Raw genomic sequence first — 14633 nt, forward strand, 5'->3', positions numbered from 1 at the left:
TTAACTGCTTAAGACAATTTTTAGGGCTAACTATGACATGAATTCCAAAATTCCTGTTCATTGGATGGCAGAGACTAAGAGAAAGTACCGCCACGTGGTTACAAGGTCAAACTCACAAGGACATAACTGACCAGTTTGCTGGGTCATCTTGAACGGTAGGCTTATGGGGTCCTAAGCCCCTGTTCTATACTAAGGTACCCCTCTTTCTGATAGAAAGATACAGAAAGACAGATTTATAGCACAAAGCACAACAGATTCACTATAGCTTAAGACTAGCCTTGCAAATCCTTTTTCTGATGAATCAAAACTTTACTGAGATAAACAGTGATTTATACCATTCATTCAGCTAGTTTGCACAGAGAGAGAAAAAAGGGAAAGAGAGAAAAACAGTGCCTGCATCAGGGTGGGGAAGGTGAGGACCTCAGGGAGGCCAGAGACAGATCCACCCACCTCAGAAATGCTGAATCAAAAGTTCAGGAGGCAACTTGTCCGTAGTGAAGGGATCTTTTCCAGCATTTCCATCAGCTCTCAAGGTTCCCCTTTTGGGGAGAAAAAAGCTCCCCATGTCCCATGATTCTCTACATGCCTAATCCCTTCACCCACAGCTGTCAGCAAAATGTGCAAGGCAGATTAATTCAGAGAGAAAAGCAATTAACATTCCGTGCTGCCAAACCCATTCTTAGCAGAGAGAGACTTTACTGAATGGGACCTCTAACCTGCTAACTATTAGGAAGGACTCTAACCTTCCTAAGTTGGGCCTTGAACCCAAGCTTGGTCAAGCATCCTTACCTTTTATTAAGAGGGACCTTTAACCCACTTTGTCTTAGGAGAGTCTCTAACTCCCCTAAGTTGGGTGTCTAACCCAATCTCATCCTTTACTTAGATATATGCACCCTACTTACCAGCCAATTGGTGTTGTGTGCAGATGATTTTCCTTTGGGTCAGGGGTCTCTTTAGTGTAATCCCTTCCATGATTCCCCAGAGGATGTTACCTGAAAGTGGTCCCGATCCAGACCCCAAGAGAGGGTTCTTGGATCTCACACAAGAAATAATTTGAAGCAAATCCATAGAGTAAAGTGAAAGCAAGTTTATTGAGCAAGTTAAGGAATAAAAGAATGGAGATTTCATAGGCAGAGCAGCCCCAAGGGATGCTGGTTGCCCATTTTTATGGTTATTTTTTGATTACACGCTAAACAAGGGATAGATAATTCTTTTCCGGGAAGCATGTGGGCAGTTCCTGGAACTGAGTGTTCCTTCCCTCTTTAGACCATATAAGGAAAGTTCCTGACGTTGCCTGGGATTTGTCATGGTACTGGTGGGAGTGTAGTAGTGAGGATAACCAGGGGTCACTCTCATCACCATCTTGGTTTTGGTGGGTCTTCTGTACTGTAACCTGTTTTTATCAGCAAGGTCTTTATGACCTGTGTCTCGTGCTGACTTCCTATCTCATCCTGTGACTAAGACTACCTTAACCTTCTGGGAATGTAGCCGCTTAGGTCTCAGCCTCATTTTACCCAGCCCCTATTCAAGGTGGAGTTGCTCTGGTTCAAATGCCTCTGACAATATGGTGTGCCAGGAGCCGTGTGAGATATTTATACTTACAATAAATCCAGGACGTAGACACTATCATCACTGTTTTCTTTTTCTTTTTTTTTTTTGAGACGGAGTTTTGCTCTTGTTACCCAGGCTGGAGTTCAATGCCTCGATCTTGGCTCACTGCAACCTTTGCCTCCTGGGTTCAAGCAATTCTGCCTCAGCCTCCCGAGTAGCTGGGACTACAGGCGTGTGCCACCATGCCCAGCTAATTTTTGTATTTTTAGTAGAGACGGGGTTTCACCATGTTGACCAAGATGGTCTCAATCTCTTGACTTTGTGATCCACCCACCTCAGCCTCTCACAGTGCTGGGATTATAGGCGTGAGCCACCATGCCTGGCCATCACTGTTTTCATTTAAGAAAACTGAGGCTCAAGGAGACTTAATTGAAAAAAAAAAAACTAACATTAAACAATTAGAGAACAAAGATTTGAATTTTTCTGGCCTGAACAAAACACTGATGAGACAAAGCAAGCTTGGAAATTTAGATGACTCACACAGGCAAATCTCACACTTAACTGGACATCAGAATTTCCTGGGAAGCTTGCGGGAGGTTTGAGATTTGTGTTGGTAACAAGCTCCTGGTTGATGTTGATGCTGCCGGCCTGAGGACCATACTTGGAGACCCACTGCTGCAGACCCACAGCTCCCATGTATGTTGTTCCATGGTCCCCTTCCTTGAGTCCCAGCAGTTTATCTCTAATTCCTGCTTCTGCAGATTTCTTTTGCTGCCCACATGATGACTTTCTCAGGCGTGACTAGTAAATTCTAAGGTCTTTGAATGCAATGCAAGATTTAGTTCCTCCCTACCAGAATATCCTAACAGGTGCAGATACACGTTTATTAATTGAGTGATGCAGGAGATTTTGTTTTCATTTTATTTCAGATTTCTTATTTACTTATTTTACTTTAAGTTCTGGAATGCATATGCTGAATGTGCGGTTTGTTACATAGGTATACATGTGCCATGGTGGTTTACTGCACCTATCTACCCGCCATCTAGGTTTTAAGCTCCTCATGCATTAGGGATTTGTCCTAATGCTCTTCCTCCCCATTCCCCCACTCCCCAACAGGCCCCGGTTGTGATGTTCTTCTCCCTGTGTCCATGTGTTCTTGTTGTTCAACTCCCAATTATAAGTGAGAACATGTGGTGTTTGGCTTTCTGTTCCTGTGTTAGTTTGCTGAGGATGACGGTTTCCAGTTTCATCCATGTCCCTGCAAAGGAGATGAACTCATTTTTTTATGGCTGCATAGTATTCCATGGTGTATATGTGTCACATTTTCTTTATCCAGTCTATCATTGATGGGCATTTGGGTTGGTTCCAAGTCTTTGCTATTGTAAATAGTGCTGCAATAAACACGTGTGTATGTGTCTTTATAGTAGAATGATTTATAATCTTTTGGGTATATACTCAGTAATGGGATTGCTGGGTCAAACGGTATTTCTGGTTCTAGATCCTTGAGGAATCGCCACACTGTCTTCCACAATGGCTGAACTAATTTACACTCCCAACAGCAGTGTAAAAGCATTCCTATTTCTCCACATCCTCTCCAGTAACTGTTGTTTCCTGACTTTTTAATGATTGCCATTCTAACTGGTGTGAGATGGTATCTCATTGTGGTTTTGATTTGCATTTCTCTAATGACCAGTGATGATGAGCTTTTTTTCATGTGTGTTGGCAATGTGGGAGTTTTTATATGTAATTAGGAACCAAATGCTTCTATTATTATTAGCTACAATTGAATGACTGAATGATTGCTTAAGTATTTTAAAGTCATTTAAGAAACCCCTTTTTGCCCAGTACCAGATGCCTAAAAGGCAAATTAGTCAGCATACTACAATAAAATGTTCACATTATAATAGATTTGCCATCAGGTCTAACATGGATGATATTCCCATTTATGGGCACTGCTTGGAAACAACAGGCCTGGGACACCACAATTCCAAACGGACTTTAGAAGATGGCTCTAATAGTCACCGAAGGTAGAACTCACCAGGGTTAGTTATCCATGAATTCTTCTTACCTCTGGCCAGGAAAGTTTGGTGGCCAAGAAACAGGAGGATAGAATGATGTGTAGCTCTCCAAAGCTAGGTTTGACTTTGTCAAAACCAAAAAGCAATAGGTGCTCCAGGCAGTTCCAGCAACACCCCCAGATCTCATTGGCTTGGCTGGGATCACACACCTATCCCTGACCAATTGCTGAAGTCAGGAGGATGGATTTCAATGATGAACATGAACAAGCCCACCTGAGATTTGTTGGAGGCAGAGATTGGGCTGGTCTCACTGCCTCCACTTCCCTCTTTCATCCCTCAGCAGAATGAGATGACCCTCAAGAGGATCATTGAGGAGGAAGGTTTTAGATAGCTTCTAACTGGAGTCACCAGACATCTGTTGGTTATCTTGTGAGCAGTTCTGATCACACTATGGAGGTCTGGTTTTATTAAGCATGATCTTCTCTTTTGGTGGAAAATATTTTTAGTTTTTTTATTATTTTGAAGTTGTGCAAGTAATTAGTAAACACATTCTTGTTACATGTTTAAACAAAACAGAAGTATAACCACAGGACCAGCTGAAGCCAATTAACCATTGCTTAAGTTGTTACAGATGGTGCAGAACCAAAATTGCGTCTTCTATCCCTGGCATGTGCAATGGGAAAAAGCTTTAAACTCCTAATTGGTAACACCACCCACCTAGTAGATCGACTGCATTGGCATCACCTGGGACTAGATAGAAAAGCTATAAAAGCTTGACCTATTCCTAGTTTGGGGAGTCAGATTTGAGCCTAGCTTCCTGTCTCCTTGCCAGTTGACTTACCATAAAGCCTTTCTTTTCACAAAAGCTGGTGCCATACTATTGGTTTCTATGCTGATCAGGAAGCAAGTCTATGCTGATCAGGAAGAAAAGGCCTCCTTCCCACAATTCCTGCTCCCCCACTCTGGCAGCACCTGCTCCATCCAAGTCTCCTCTCTGTGCCTGCATGTCTCCAAAGGTTGACGCAGTGAGCCAAGTCTTCTCAGGTTCATACCCTTAGGTCATCCTCTCCCAATGAATTTGACTTGCTTTAACGAATAGAATGTGGAGGGAGTACTGGTATCTTTTGGAGAATCTAAGTGTGCATTGTTTTAAAAATGGCTGCCTTTGGTCTAAAATCCCTAACATTTAATTGAATCCCTAAGCCATAATGGCAGATTTGGAATTAGGTATTGTCAAGCCTTCTAAAAGTACATTTCAATGTATTGCCATTAAAAGTTGTTTTTTTCCATTCAGCCCAGTACATTTGGCAGACAATTCAGATGAGTAGATTGGCCACGTAATATGGCAGTGATGACAACTTTAAAAATGCATCGTTTGTCTGCATTGGCATTCCTGCCAGCTAGTGATAGTCCAGGACTTTTAGTGAATTAAAGCTTCATTTGCCTGAAGAAGGTAGCAAAGTTACTGACTGCTTCAGATATAATTATGTTCATGACAGGATAAGAGGACATTTATGCAATAGTGTTGCTGTTCTATCACTGGTATTATTTTCACCAAATTTGTGGTCTGTATATGAGTGCATATGAAATGGATTTCCAAGTGTCCAAAACAACACAGAAGCATGGCACAGAAGATGGAAAATTTTAATAGGGAATGCTTGTGTTGGGGTATATTGAATTATGGAAGAATTTCAGTTGCATTGCCATGTAGAAAATGAATGTGAATGTATTCTCCAAGGAGAGCCATGATGTAAAAGAAAAAAGCAGTAGTTTATCATGATGCAAGACTTCAAAATATAGTTAATGATTGTGAAAGTTGGCCAGCTGTTGTGGACCACCTCTGTGCAATTGCTGTAATTTGTCTTTATAATATACTTCTTATGCCGAATTTTTTAGGTTTTTAAAGTCTTTAAAATCTTTTCTCCCACTACTTTAAATTATTAGTATTATTTGTTTATAATTCACCATGCTATGCATTTCATCTTTGCATCATTTCCAATACTGGAAGTATAAATTGTGTAAAGACTTTTAGAGAGTTCTAATTTGTTTTACACATTTTCATGCAAATTTGACTCCACACGAGTGTATTATCACAACTTTGACTTTGTGTGTAAGCATTGTGTGTATACTTAAAAACATTGAAACTTCAGCGGGGCGAGGCAGCTCATGCCTGTAATCCCAACACTTTGGGAGACCAAGGTGGGTGGATCACCTGAGATTGGGAGTTGGAGACCAACCTGACCAACATGGAGAAACCTCGTCTCTACTAAAAACACAAAATTAGCTGGGGCGTGATGGTGCATGCCTGTAGTCCCAGCTACCTGGGAGGCTGAGGCAGGAGAATTACTTGAACCCGGGAGACAGAGATTGTGGTGAGCCAAGATCATGCCACTGCACTCCAGCCTGGGCAAGAACAGTGAAACTCCATCTTTAAAAAAAAAAAAAAGGAAATTTCTTTCTTTTTGTACATTTGCATTGGTGAAAGAATTTCTTGGTCTTATATCTTTGGGTGACTGCATATGTGGTAGTGACCCATCACAGCTTTTGATTGATTTCATTAAAAGACTTAGGTTGTCCATCACAATAGTTCAGCTGACAGCATTTATATAAACTTTAAGGATATGAATATGGTTTGTAGGCCCATAACTTATACTCATGTAATTGTCATTAGCATACCAAAGTGTATGTTGCAAAAATATGTTATTATTGCCTAGCTTATTGTGTAAACTGGCTTATGAAGTGGTTGTGTTTTTATATATTTCTCTAATAAATCCCCTTTGAAAATGTAAATAAATTTCTTTTAAATTTAAAATTTTTGTTTTAAATATTTATTTTAATATAATTTTATTTTTATTTTATTTTAAATAATTTAATTTTTTTCCAGAATTATATCTTTTGGATTTTGATCTTTCTGGGATTTCAACATTTGGGATTGTGTCATTCCAGATGGCGTCTCTCAGAATTATGACCCAGACTCTAAAATTTCACTCTATATAGGAAAGGAAGTGATAAATATCTTTACATATACAGTTTTATACACTTACACATGAATAGAGTTCTACACATAAAGTTAGTGGGTCAAAAGGTGTGTGTATTTTGTATATCCATAGATACTTCCAAATAGTCTTCCAAGAAGGCTTCACTAAATTTCATTTGCTAGAAGAATATGTGAGAAGGCCCATTCTTTTGTGTTCTCACCAAATTTGACCATTCTGCTGGGTGAAAACGTGTATCTTTTTCAGTGTTAATTTCAATTTCCCAGATTACTAGTCTTTACAGATGTATATTGGCCAATTGCCTTTCTTCTGTGAATTTCCTATTTGTACCCTTTGCCTATTTGTTTCTATGAAGTTGATGGACTAACTTAATGCCTCACAGAAACTCTGTGAGTACCCTGGATATTAAAGCTTTTGTTTAATTTATTACATTTTTCTCAGTCTTTCACTTGCCTTTTCGTGCTACCTATGTCATTTGTTTTGTTCTACAAAAACTATTGATTTTCCTGAGTTTACTTATGGCCTTTGAATTTTAGGTCTTGTTATAAAAATATTATTCTCTAGTTTCTTATTAATGCTTTTGTATCTTGTTTCTTAGGTTTGGCTCTTTAACCATTTTAGCCTTTATTTTTGTGTATGGGGTATGCTGGACATGCTGGGGAGAATATCCCATTCTGCACCACAGTAACACATGCCTTACACAACCTTGCATAATGGCACCAGGCTGGGCTGCTCCGTGGATTCTCTTCTTAATGTACTAGCTAATCACAGCATCACTTTATAGCTCATCTTTTCTTCAATGGTTCCCATGGACATGTGTGTTCCTTCTCCTGGACTGTCTTCTAATTCTTTGTATGACTTGCCTGCTCCTACATTATTTTCACAAGTTCCTTTTTATCTTCTTCAGACATTTCTTCCTGTTTTTAAGAATCTTCTTTTATTAAATATACTTTGGAATTAATTTCCCAGCTTCTGGGGAAAAAGTACTGTTGGGACTTAATTGTCATCAGAGTCAAATTGTAGATTAATTTGGGGAAGAATTGGCATGTTTTTCTATTTAATTTTCCAATCCAGAAAGCATGGCATGTCTTTCCACATAAGCGGGTTTTCTTTTATTCATCCATCTTTCATTAAAGTTTTCTTCAATTTGATTGTGTACATTTCTCATTAAATTCATTTTATGTTTTTTATTTCTTGCTATTGTAAACAAGATATTTCCCCATATTAAGCCCTGTTTTCTTTTGCTAGCATTTGTCTGATACAGAATATGTTTTATGTATTTAGTATTTTCTTTCTTTTCTTCATCACTTTATTTAACACATATATATTTTTAACCAGCGTGAAGGGCTTTGACTTTTAATTGGCAGATTTGATGCATTTATGATTATTGTGGTTACTGAGGTATTGGGAACTATGACTGATGTTTATATTTTATCTTTGCCTTTCATCTGTGCATATTCTATTTGTATCCCTTCTTTTTACTGGTTAGGCTATTTTTGTTTCTTCCTTTTGTTCTGTAGTAGTTTGAAAGTCTCTTATTCCATTCTATTTTTACAGCAGTATATAATTTTGTATATACATATATAAACATAATTTTTTACTGCTACCTGGAACTAAGCATTTCTGGATCTTCTTCCACAAAACTGAACAGCCCTTGGCATGCCTTTCCTTTTCTTCTCCCACCTCTCCTTGACAATGGTTTCATACCTTTTATATTTAGATCTCCTGGGATATTAGTTCCTGATCATTGTAAAAATACATATTTAAAGTTATGCATCAATAGTTATTAAGGCATAAGGCGTATCTGTAACTTTTGCTGATTTTTTTATCATCATTGTTTCTTCCAGCCCACATCCTCCTCTTCTTTGTATTCATTGTTTTTCTGGAATAATTCCTTCAGAGTGTCTGTAGGTGGTTAACTTTCTGAATCCTCGCTTTGCCCTCCTACTGGGATGCTAGTTTGGGTGCATATAAGATTCTTGGCTCAATATTTCTATTCTTCAGACTTTTGATGATGTTATTTGTCTTCATGTATTTGATGCTGAAAGAGAACATTAAAATTATTCTACGCCTCCTTCCTTTTTAAGTAAACTGTCTTTGTTTTTTTTTTTTCTACTCCTGGAAAACTTTTAGAATGTTTCTCTCTTGATCTGTGTGTCCTGAAATTAGGCTACTGTGGGTCCATGAGTGCATCTTTCTTCACATTTCTCCTGGGAGCCAGGAAAATGCAATCACCCTGTCTCTCTCTAAAAATAAACATTTTGTTTTGCTGATATCTGAATATTTCTTTTCTTCTTTTTAAAATTGTATTTTTCTGGAATTCTTATGAGGCAGATGGATCTAAACTCTAACACTTTCCATTTTCATTTGTGTTTCAGTCTTTTTGGCACCAGGAGATTTCCTGGGCTCCATTGTTCAGCTTTCATAATCCAGTTTTGTACATCTCTGGAGCCCACTGCTTGAGTTTTCTCTTTTTGCCCTAAGTCAATAGATTTTTGTCTCTGATAGCCAAAAAAAAAAAAAAAAAATTGATAGAGGTGGAATGAAAAAAATGAAACTCTCACTCCCAGTAGTGACTAAAGCTTGAAAAACAAAGTGCCTTGGATTACATTGTAGAAGAAAAGTATAGACTATAACATGAAATTTCAATCAGAATCTAAATTGTTTTTGAGGGGTAAGGAAACTTCACAAAATGATTTTAAATCTCTTAAGAAAATATACATACAAGAGACAGCAGTTGACAAATGAACAGAGTCGAATTCAGGTAAAAGTCCACACAGAAATAGGAATTTAATATACTGCCAAGTTGGCACCTCAGTTCAGGAAGAAATGAACGACTTATTAAATAAGTGGTATGAACATGAGTGACAGTCCATCTGGAGGCTAAATATCATGGCTCTTCTCATATCCTATGTAGAAAAACACATTCTAAATGAATTGAAAAGCTAAATGAAAAACAATAAATAAAACAAATAAATGAATGTAAAAATAATAAATATTGTTAAAGTAAAAGTTAGAAGAATATTAGTAAGAACTTAAGGTCAGGAAGACCTTCTTAAAGCAAAATGGAACTCTCAGAAGCCATCTAGAAAATGACCAACATATATGATTATAGTAATGACTACAGTAATAATTTTCTTTTTTCCCCAAATACCTGCAGCAACTGAAAGCAGTAATGTTTGTTAGATAAAATGTAGATGCCTCCAAAAGAAAAATGATTGAAAAAGAAGTTAACATCCATTAATCTATAAGAAAAACTAAATAATTGAATTGAAAACTGGGCAGAAAGATATCAACAATCAAGTAACAGAAAAATAAATACAAGTACTCAATAAACGTGAGAAAAATTACCTTATTAGATTTGAGGGAAATGAGAACTAAAACAGAATGAGTTACTTTTGCTCATCCTTGGCAAAGATTCAAAAAATTGACACTGTGCGGTGTTGGGAAGGATAGAGACCACTAAGCTTGGTTATGCATGGGTGCTGAGAGGACAAATTACTGCACACCCTTGACAGGGAAATTCAGGTCTGTAACATTGGTGCTGGTATTCACATTCACTGCAAAGGTGGTGTTGGTGGTAATCATGTACCTCCAAGAAATTAGGCCCAGGCTACACATAACTCTGTAAAAGAAGTGGTGGTATTATTTACATCATTCTGTGACTACATGTTAGTAGTGGTAACCACATCACTCTTCAATGTACATTGTGATATTTACATAAATCTGCAACCTCCGTTGTGATCTTGACCCTATGACAGAGGAGCAGGGCATCATCCCAAATATCTGTGGTGCTGATTATGGTCATATTTACATAACTCTGCGATGCTGGTTGTTATTCACATGATAGTGGTGACAGTGGCATTCCCATGATTCTGTGCCAGTGGATGTGGTACAAACAGCACTCTGTCATGGTGTCGGTGGTACTTACGTAACCGCAGTATTTTCATGGCATCCACATAATTCTACCATGTTGTTCATGGTATTCATTTCACCTTGTGATGTTGACGGAGTCATTCACATAATTCTGTGATGTTGGTGGTGGTATTTACATAACTCAGTGATACTGTTCATGATATTCACATAACTGTGACATGGGAGGTCACGGTATTCATATAACTCTGAGTGTTGGTATTGACATAGTTTTGCATCGTTGTTTATGGTGTTTGCATAACTGTGATGCCAGTTGTGGTTTTTGCATCATGCTGTAGTGTTGGTGTTGATGATATTCATATATTTCTGCAGCTTTGATTGTGGTATCCACACAAATCTGTGACATTAGCCACAGTATCCATAAACTCCGTGGTGGTGGTGGTTGTATTCACATAACTCTGTGATAGTGCGGTGTTGTATCCACATCACTCTGTGATGTTGGTTGTATTCATATAGCACCACGATGGTGGTCACAGATTGCAAAGTCTTTCATAGTGTTTACATAACTCTGGAACATTTGTTGTGGTGTTGACATAATTGTGTAGCACTGTAGTAATGTTAGTCTCATAACATGGTGATGTTGTTTGGTGATGTTTATGTAATTCTCCACTTGTGGTTGTGGTATTCACATGATTGCAATATTGGAATTGGTGGTGGGGTTCGCATAACTGCAAAATTTGTCAAAATAGTCCCATACTGCAACCTTCATCACAGTATCACATAATTTTGCAACATTGATGGTGGTACACATGTAACTGTGCTATGGTTCTGCTGCTGATAGTCACATAACTGTGACATTGGTTTTCGTACTTGCCTAACACTGTGACATTAGTGCTGGTGGTATTTGCATGTTTCTACAATGTTTGTGGTGCTATTCACATAACTGTGATATTGATCATTGCATTTACATAATTCTGTGATGATGGTGGTGGTTGTGTTACTCTTAAGTGCAAGTGTCGTGGCTGTATACAGGTAAATCTGTGACATTGTCGTTGCTGTTCATGTGACACTGCAGTGTTGTTGCTGGTGGTCATATAAATCAATGACATTACTCATGGTGTTCACACAATCTTTTGAAAGTGTTCCTGGTATTTGCATGACTCTGCAATGTTGGCGGTAGTAGGATTGACATGCACTGTGCAGTTTATCATGATGTGCATGCAACTCTGAGATGATTGCCATGGTATTCACAGAACTGAGATTCATCACGGTGTTAACATAATTGTGCATTGGTACTGCTGGTGGTATTCAAATGGCACTGTGACATTGCTAATGGTGGTATTTATATACTTCTCTATTGGTGGCAGTGGTATTCACATGAACCCACGACATTTGCCATGATAGTCACACAATTTTGCAGCATTGGCTGTTGTGGTATTCATAATGTCTCTGACAGTGAATGTGGTGTTCACATAACTCCCTTGCCAGTTATGGGATTCACATAATTTTGCATCATTGTTGCTGGTGGTATTTATGTAGTTCTGTGGTGTTAGTCATGGTACTATTCACAATATTCTTTGATGTTGGTCATGGTCATATATGGATAACTGCAAAATTGGCTGTGTTATTCTAATAAATCTGTAAGTTATTAATGGTGGCATTGACATGATTCTGCAATGACGGAGGAGGCAGTACTCATCTAACTCTGAGATGTTGGTCATGTTATTGAAGTTGATTCAGGTGGTACTCTACTCTGGTGGTCACGATATTCATATAACAGTGATGGTGGTTGTGGTATTCAAATAACCCTGCAACTTGGTCGTGTTATTCACATAACCCTGTGATGGTAGTGTTGGTGGTATTCCCATAACTATATCATTGGTTGCCTATTCACATAGCTCTGTCATGTTGAACGTGGTATTCACATCATGTTGTGACATCAGTAGTAGTGGTATTCACCTAACTTTATGATATGATAGTGGTGGGGATTATATTCATATAACTGCAGTGTTACTGCTGGTGGTATTCTTATAAACATGTAATGTTGGATGAGGTTGCAAATCATCACTCTGCAACAATGGTGGTGGCACTCATATAACTCTGCAACACTGGTCATAGTTTTTACTTAACTTTGTGATAATGGATGGAGTATTTGCATAATTCTGTGACTCTAGTCATGTTATTTATATAAATATACTCATTCCCTAGCATCCATGGTGTGGTTTCAGAACCCTCTAGGATACCACAATTAATAGATGCTCAGATTCCTTATATAATATGGTATAGTATTTATATGTAGCCTATATATATGCCCTATATACTTTGAATTCTCTCTAGATTATTTATGATACCTAATATAAGTGCTATGTAAATAGTTGTTATACTGAATTGTTTATTTGCATTACTTTTATCTATTTCACTATTTTCAATCCACAGTTTGTTGAATCTGTGAATGGGGGACATGCACACATGTAGACTGACTGTATACGTCCATGGTGGGGCAGGTATTTATACAACCCTGTAATGGTAGTGGTAGTGTTAACATAACTCTGAATTGTTCACAGTGTTCACATAACTCTATGACATTGTCGTGATATTTATATAATTCCACAGTGATTGTGGTGGTATTCGTGTAACTCTACCATATTTTTTTTGTAGTATTTTCACAATTCTCATAAATCTGGGACAGCATGGTGGTGGTGGTATTTCCATAATTCTATGACATTTGTGTTCAGGGTATTCACATAACTCAGTTTGAGTTGTGGTATTCATATAACCTTGTGACGTAGGTCATAGTTTTCATGTAACTCTGCAATGGTGACTGTGGGGTAATTCTGTGGCTTTGATGCTGGTGGTATTCACATACTTCTGTGACATTGGTCCTATTATTCACAAGAACCTGTGATGTTGGTTGTTGTAATCACATAATTCTGCAATGTTGATGGTAGCCTAATTAATATTTCTCTGTGACATTGGTCATGGAACTCACATAATGGTGGTGGTGCTATTCAAATATCTGTCTTGGTAGTGGTAATCTCTTAATACTGCCAGAGTAGTTGAGGTATTCAAGTAATTCCATGATGATGGTTGTAGTGGTAGTCATATAATTCTGATGGTGTTAGGTGTGATAATCCCGTGAGTCTGCAAAGTTTGCTGTGGTCTTCACATATCTTGGTGACAATGGTGGTATTGGTGCTGGTGCAATGGTGAGAATAATAATGACATTTATGGGTGTAGAGACAGGCTCAGGAAAATTTAAAGTTTATTAGAAGATAGACAAAGCCAGCCTCCAATTTATATTTTCTAAATAATTCAAATGCAGATTTTTCTGTACCATACCATGAGATCTCTTCCTGCTAAATCTAAGGCATTTATGTAAAAAATTTATTATCTTCAAACTCCCCAAAGGCTTTGGAACATAAAAATTGTATCTAGTTATTTATCCATAACTTTAGTTATGTCTGTATACTTACACATACACATTTTCATGTGTGAAACTGATCAAAATTTAGCTATAAATTTAGATGTATAAATCTGAGCTTCTAAAATTTTATGATCATGCAGAAGAGGACCTTCTGGTAAACCAAAGTAAATCACCTTTGAGAGTAATCTATAGTTCATAGAACCCAAAATGTTTATTAGACAATGACATTTGATGTTGATGAAAACGTTGGCCATATTATGTTTTCATTGTTTCTCTAAAAATTATAAACCTGTAGAAGTCTCATAAAAGACTAGAAATACAATGTTGAAATCTGGGTGGTGGTTTCATGACAAATATATGTTTAAATAATCATTGAATTAAACATTTAATATGCTTGCATTTCACAGTATATAAGTTATACCTCAACAAAAGCTTTAAAAAGTATACATCCAAATAAGATGAAAATACGAATAGGTTTTAGAATAGTCCAGTATAGTGCCAATCTAACCACTCACGATATTTTCTGCGGCTATGAGTTATTGCTTTTATAGAAACAAAATAAAGCCTCACCATAGAATTTAAAGTTAAAGTGTGATTTAAGAAATGTGTATGGCTCCCAAAAATGCCTTTGTGTAGTTAGGAGTTGTCTCTTTATCTCAGTTCTCAGGGCTCACTATTTACATTTTTTCCCCTTGCAGTACCTGGGGTGCATTGAAGTTCTGCGCTCAATGAGGTCTCTTGACTTCAGTACAAGAACACAAATTACCAGGT

At 37.7% G+C, this 14633-nt stretch overlaps 1 protein-coding gene across 1 annotated transcript in view; it reads left to right on the forward strand.

Moving 5' to 3' along the window:
• Positions 1-14633, forward strand: part of SHC3 (SHC adaptor protein 3) — a 161909-nt gene that overhangs the window by 45520 nt on the left and 101756 nt on the right. Inside the window, exon 2 of the mRNA XM_012463356.2 lies at positions 14561-14631. Coding sequence (XP_012318779.1) covers positions 14561-14631 — 71 coding nt within the window. The remainder of the gene's footprint in view (positions 1-14560; positions 14632-14633) is intronic.

Source organism: Aotus nancymaae, unplaced genomic scaffold (assembly GCF_030222135.1).
Source record: "Aotus nancymaae isolate 86718 unplaced genomic scaffold, 86718_ANA_hifiasm-v0.15.2.pri h1tg000041l, whole genome shotgun sequence".
Taxonomy (NCBI): domain Eukaryota; kingdom Metazoa; phylum Chordata; class Mammalia; order Primates; family Aotidae; genus Aotus; species Aotus nancymaae.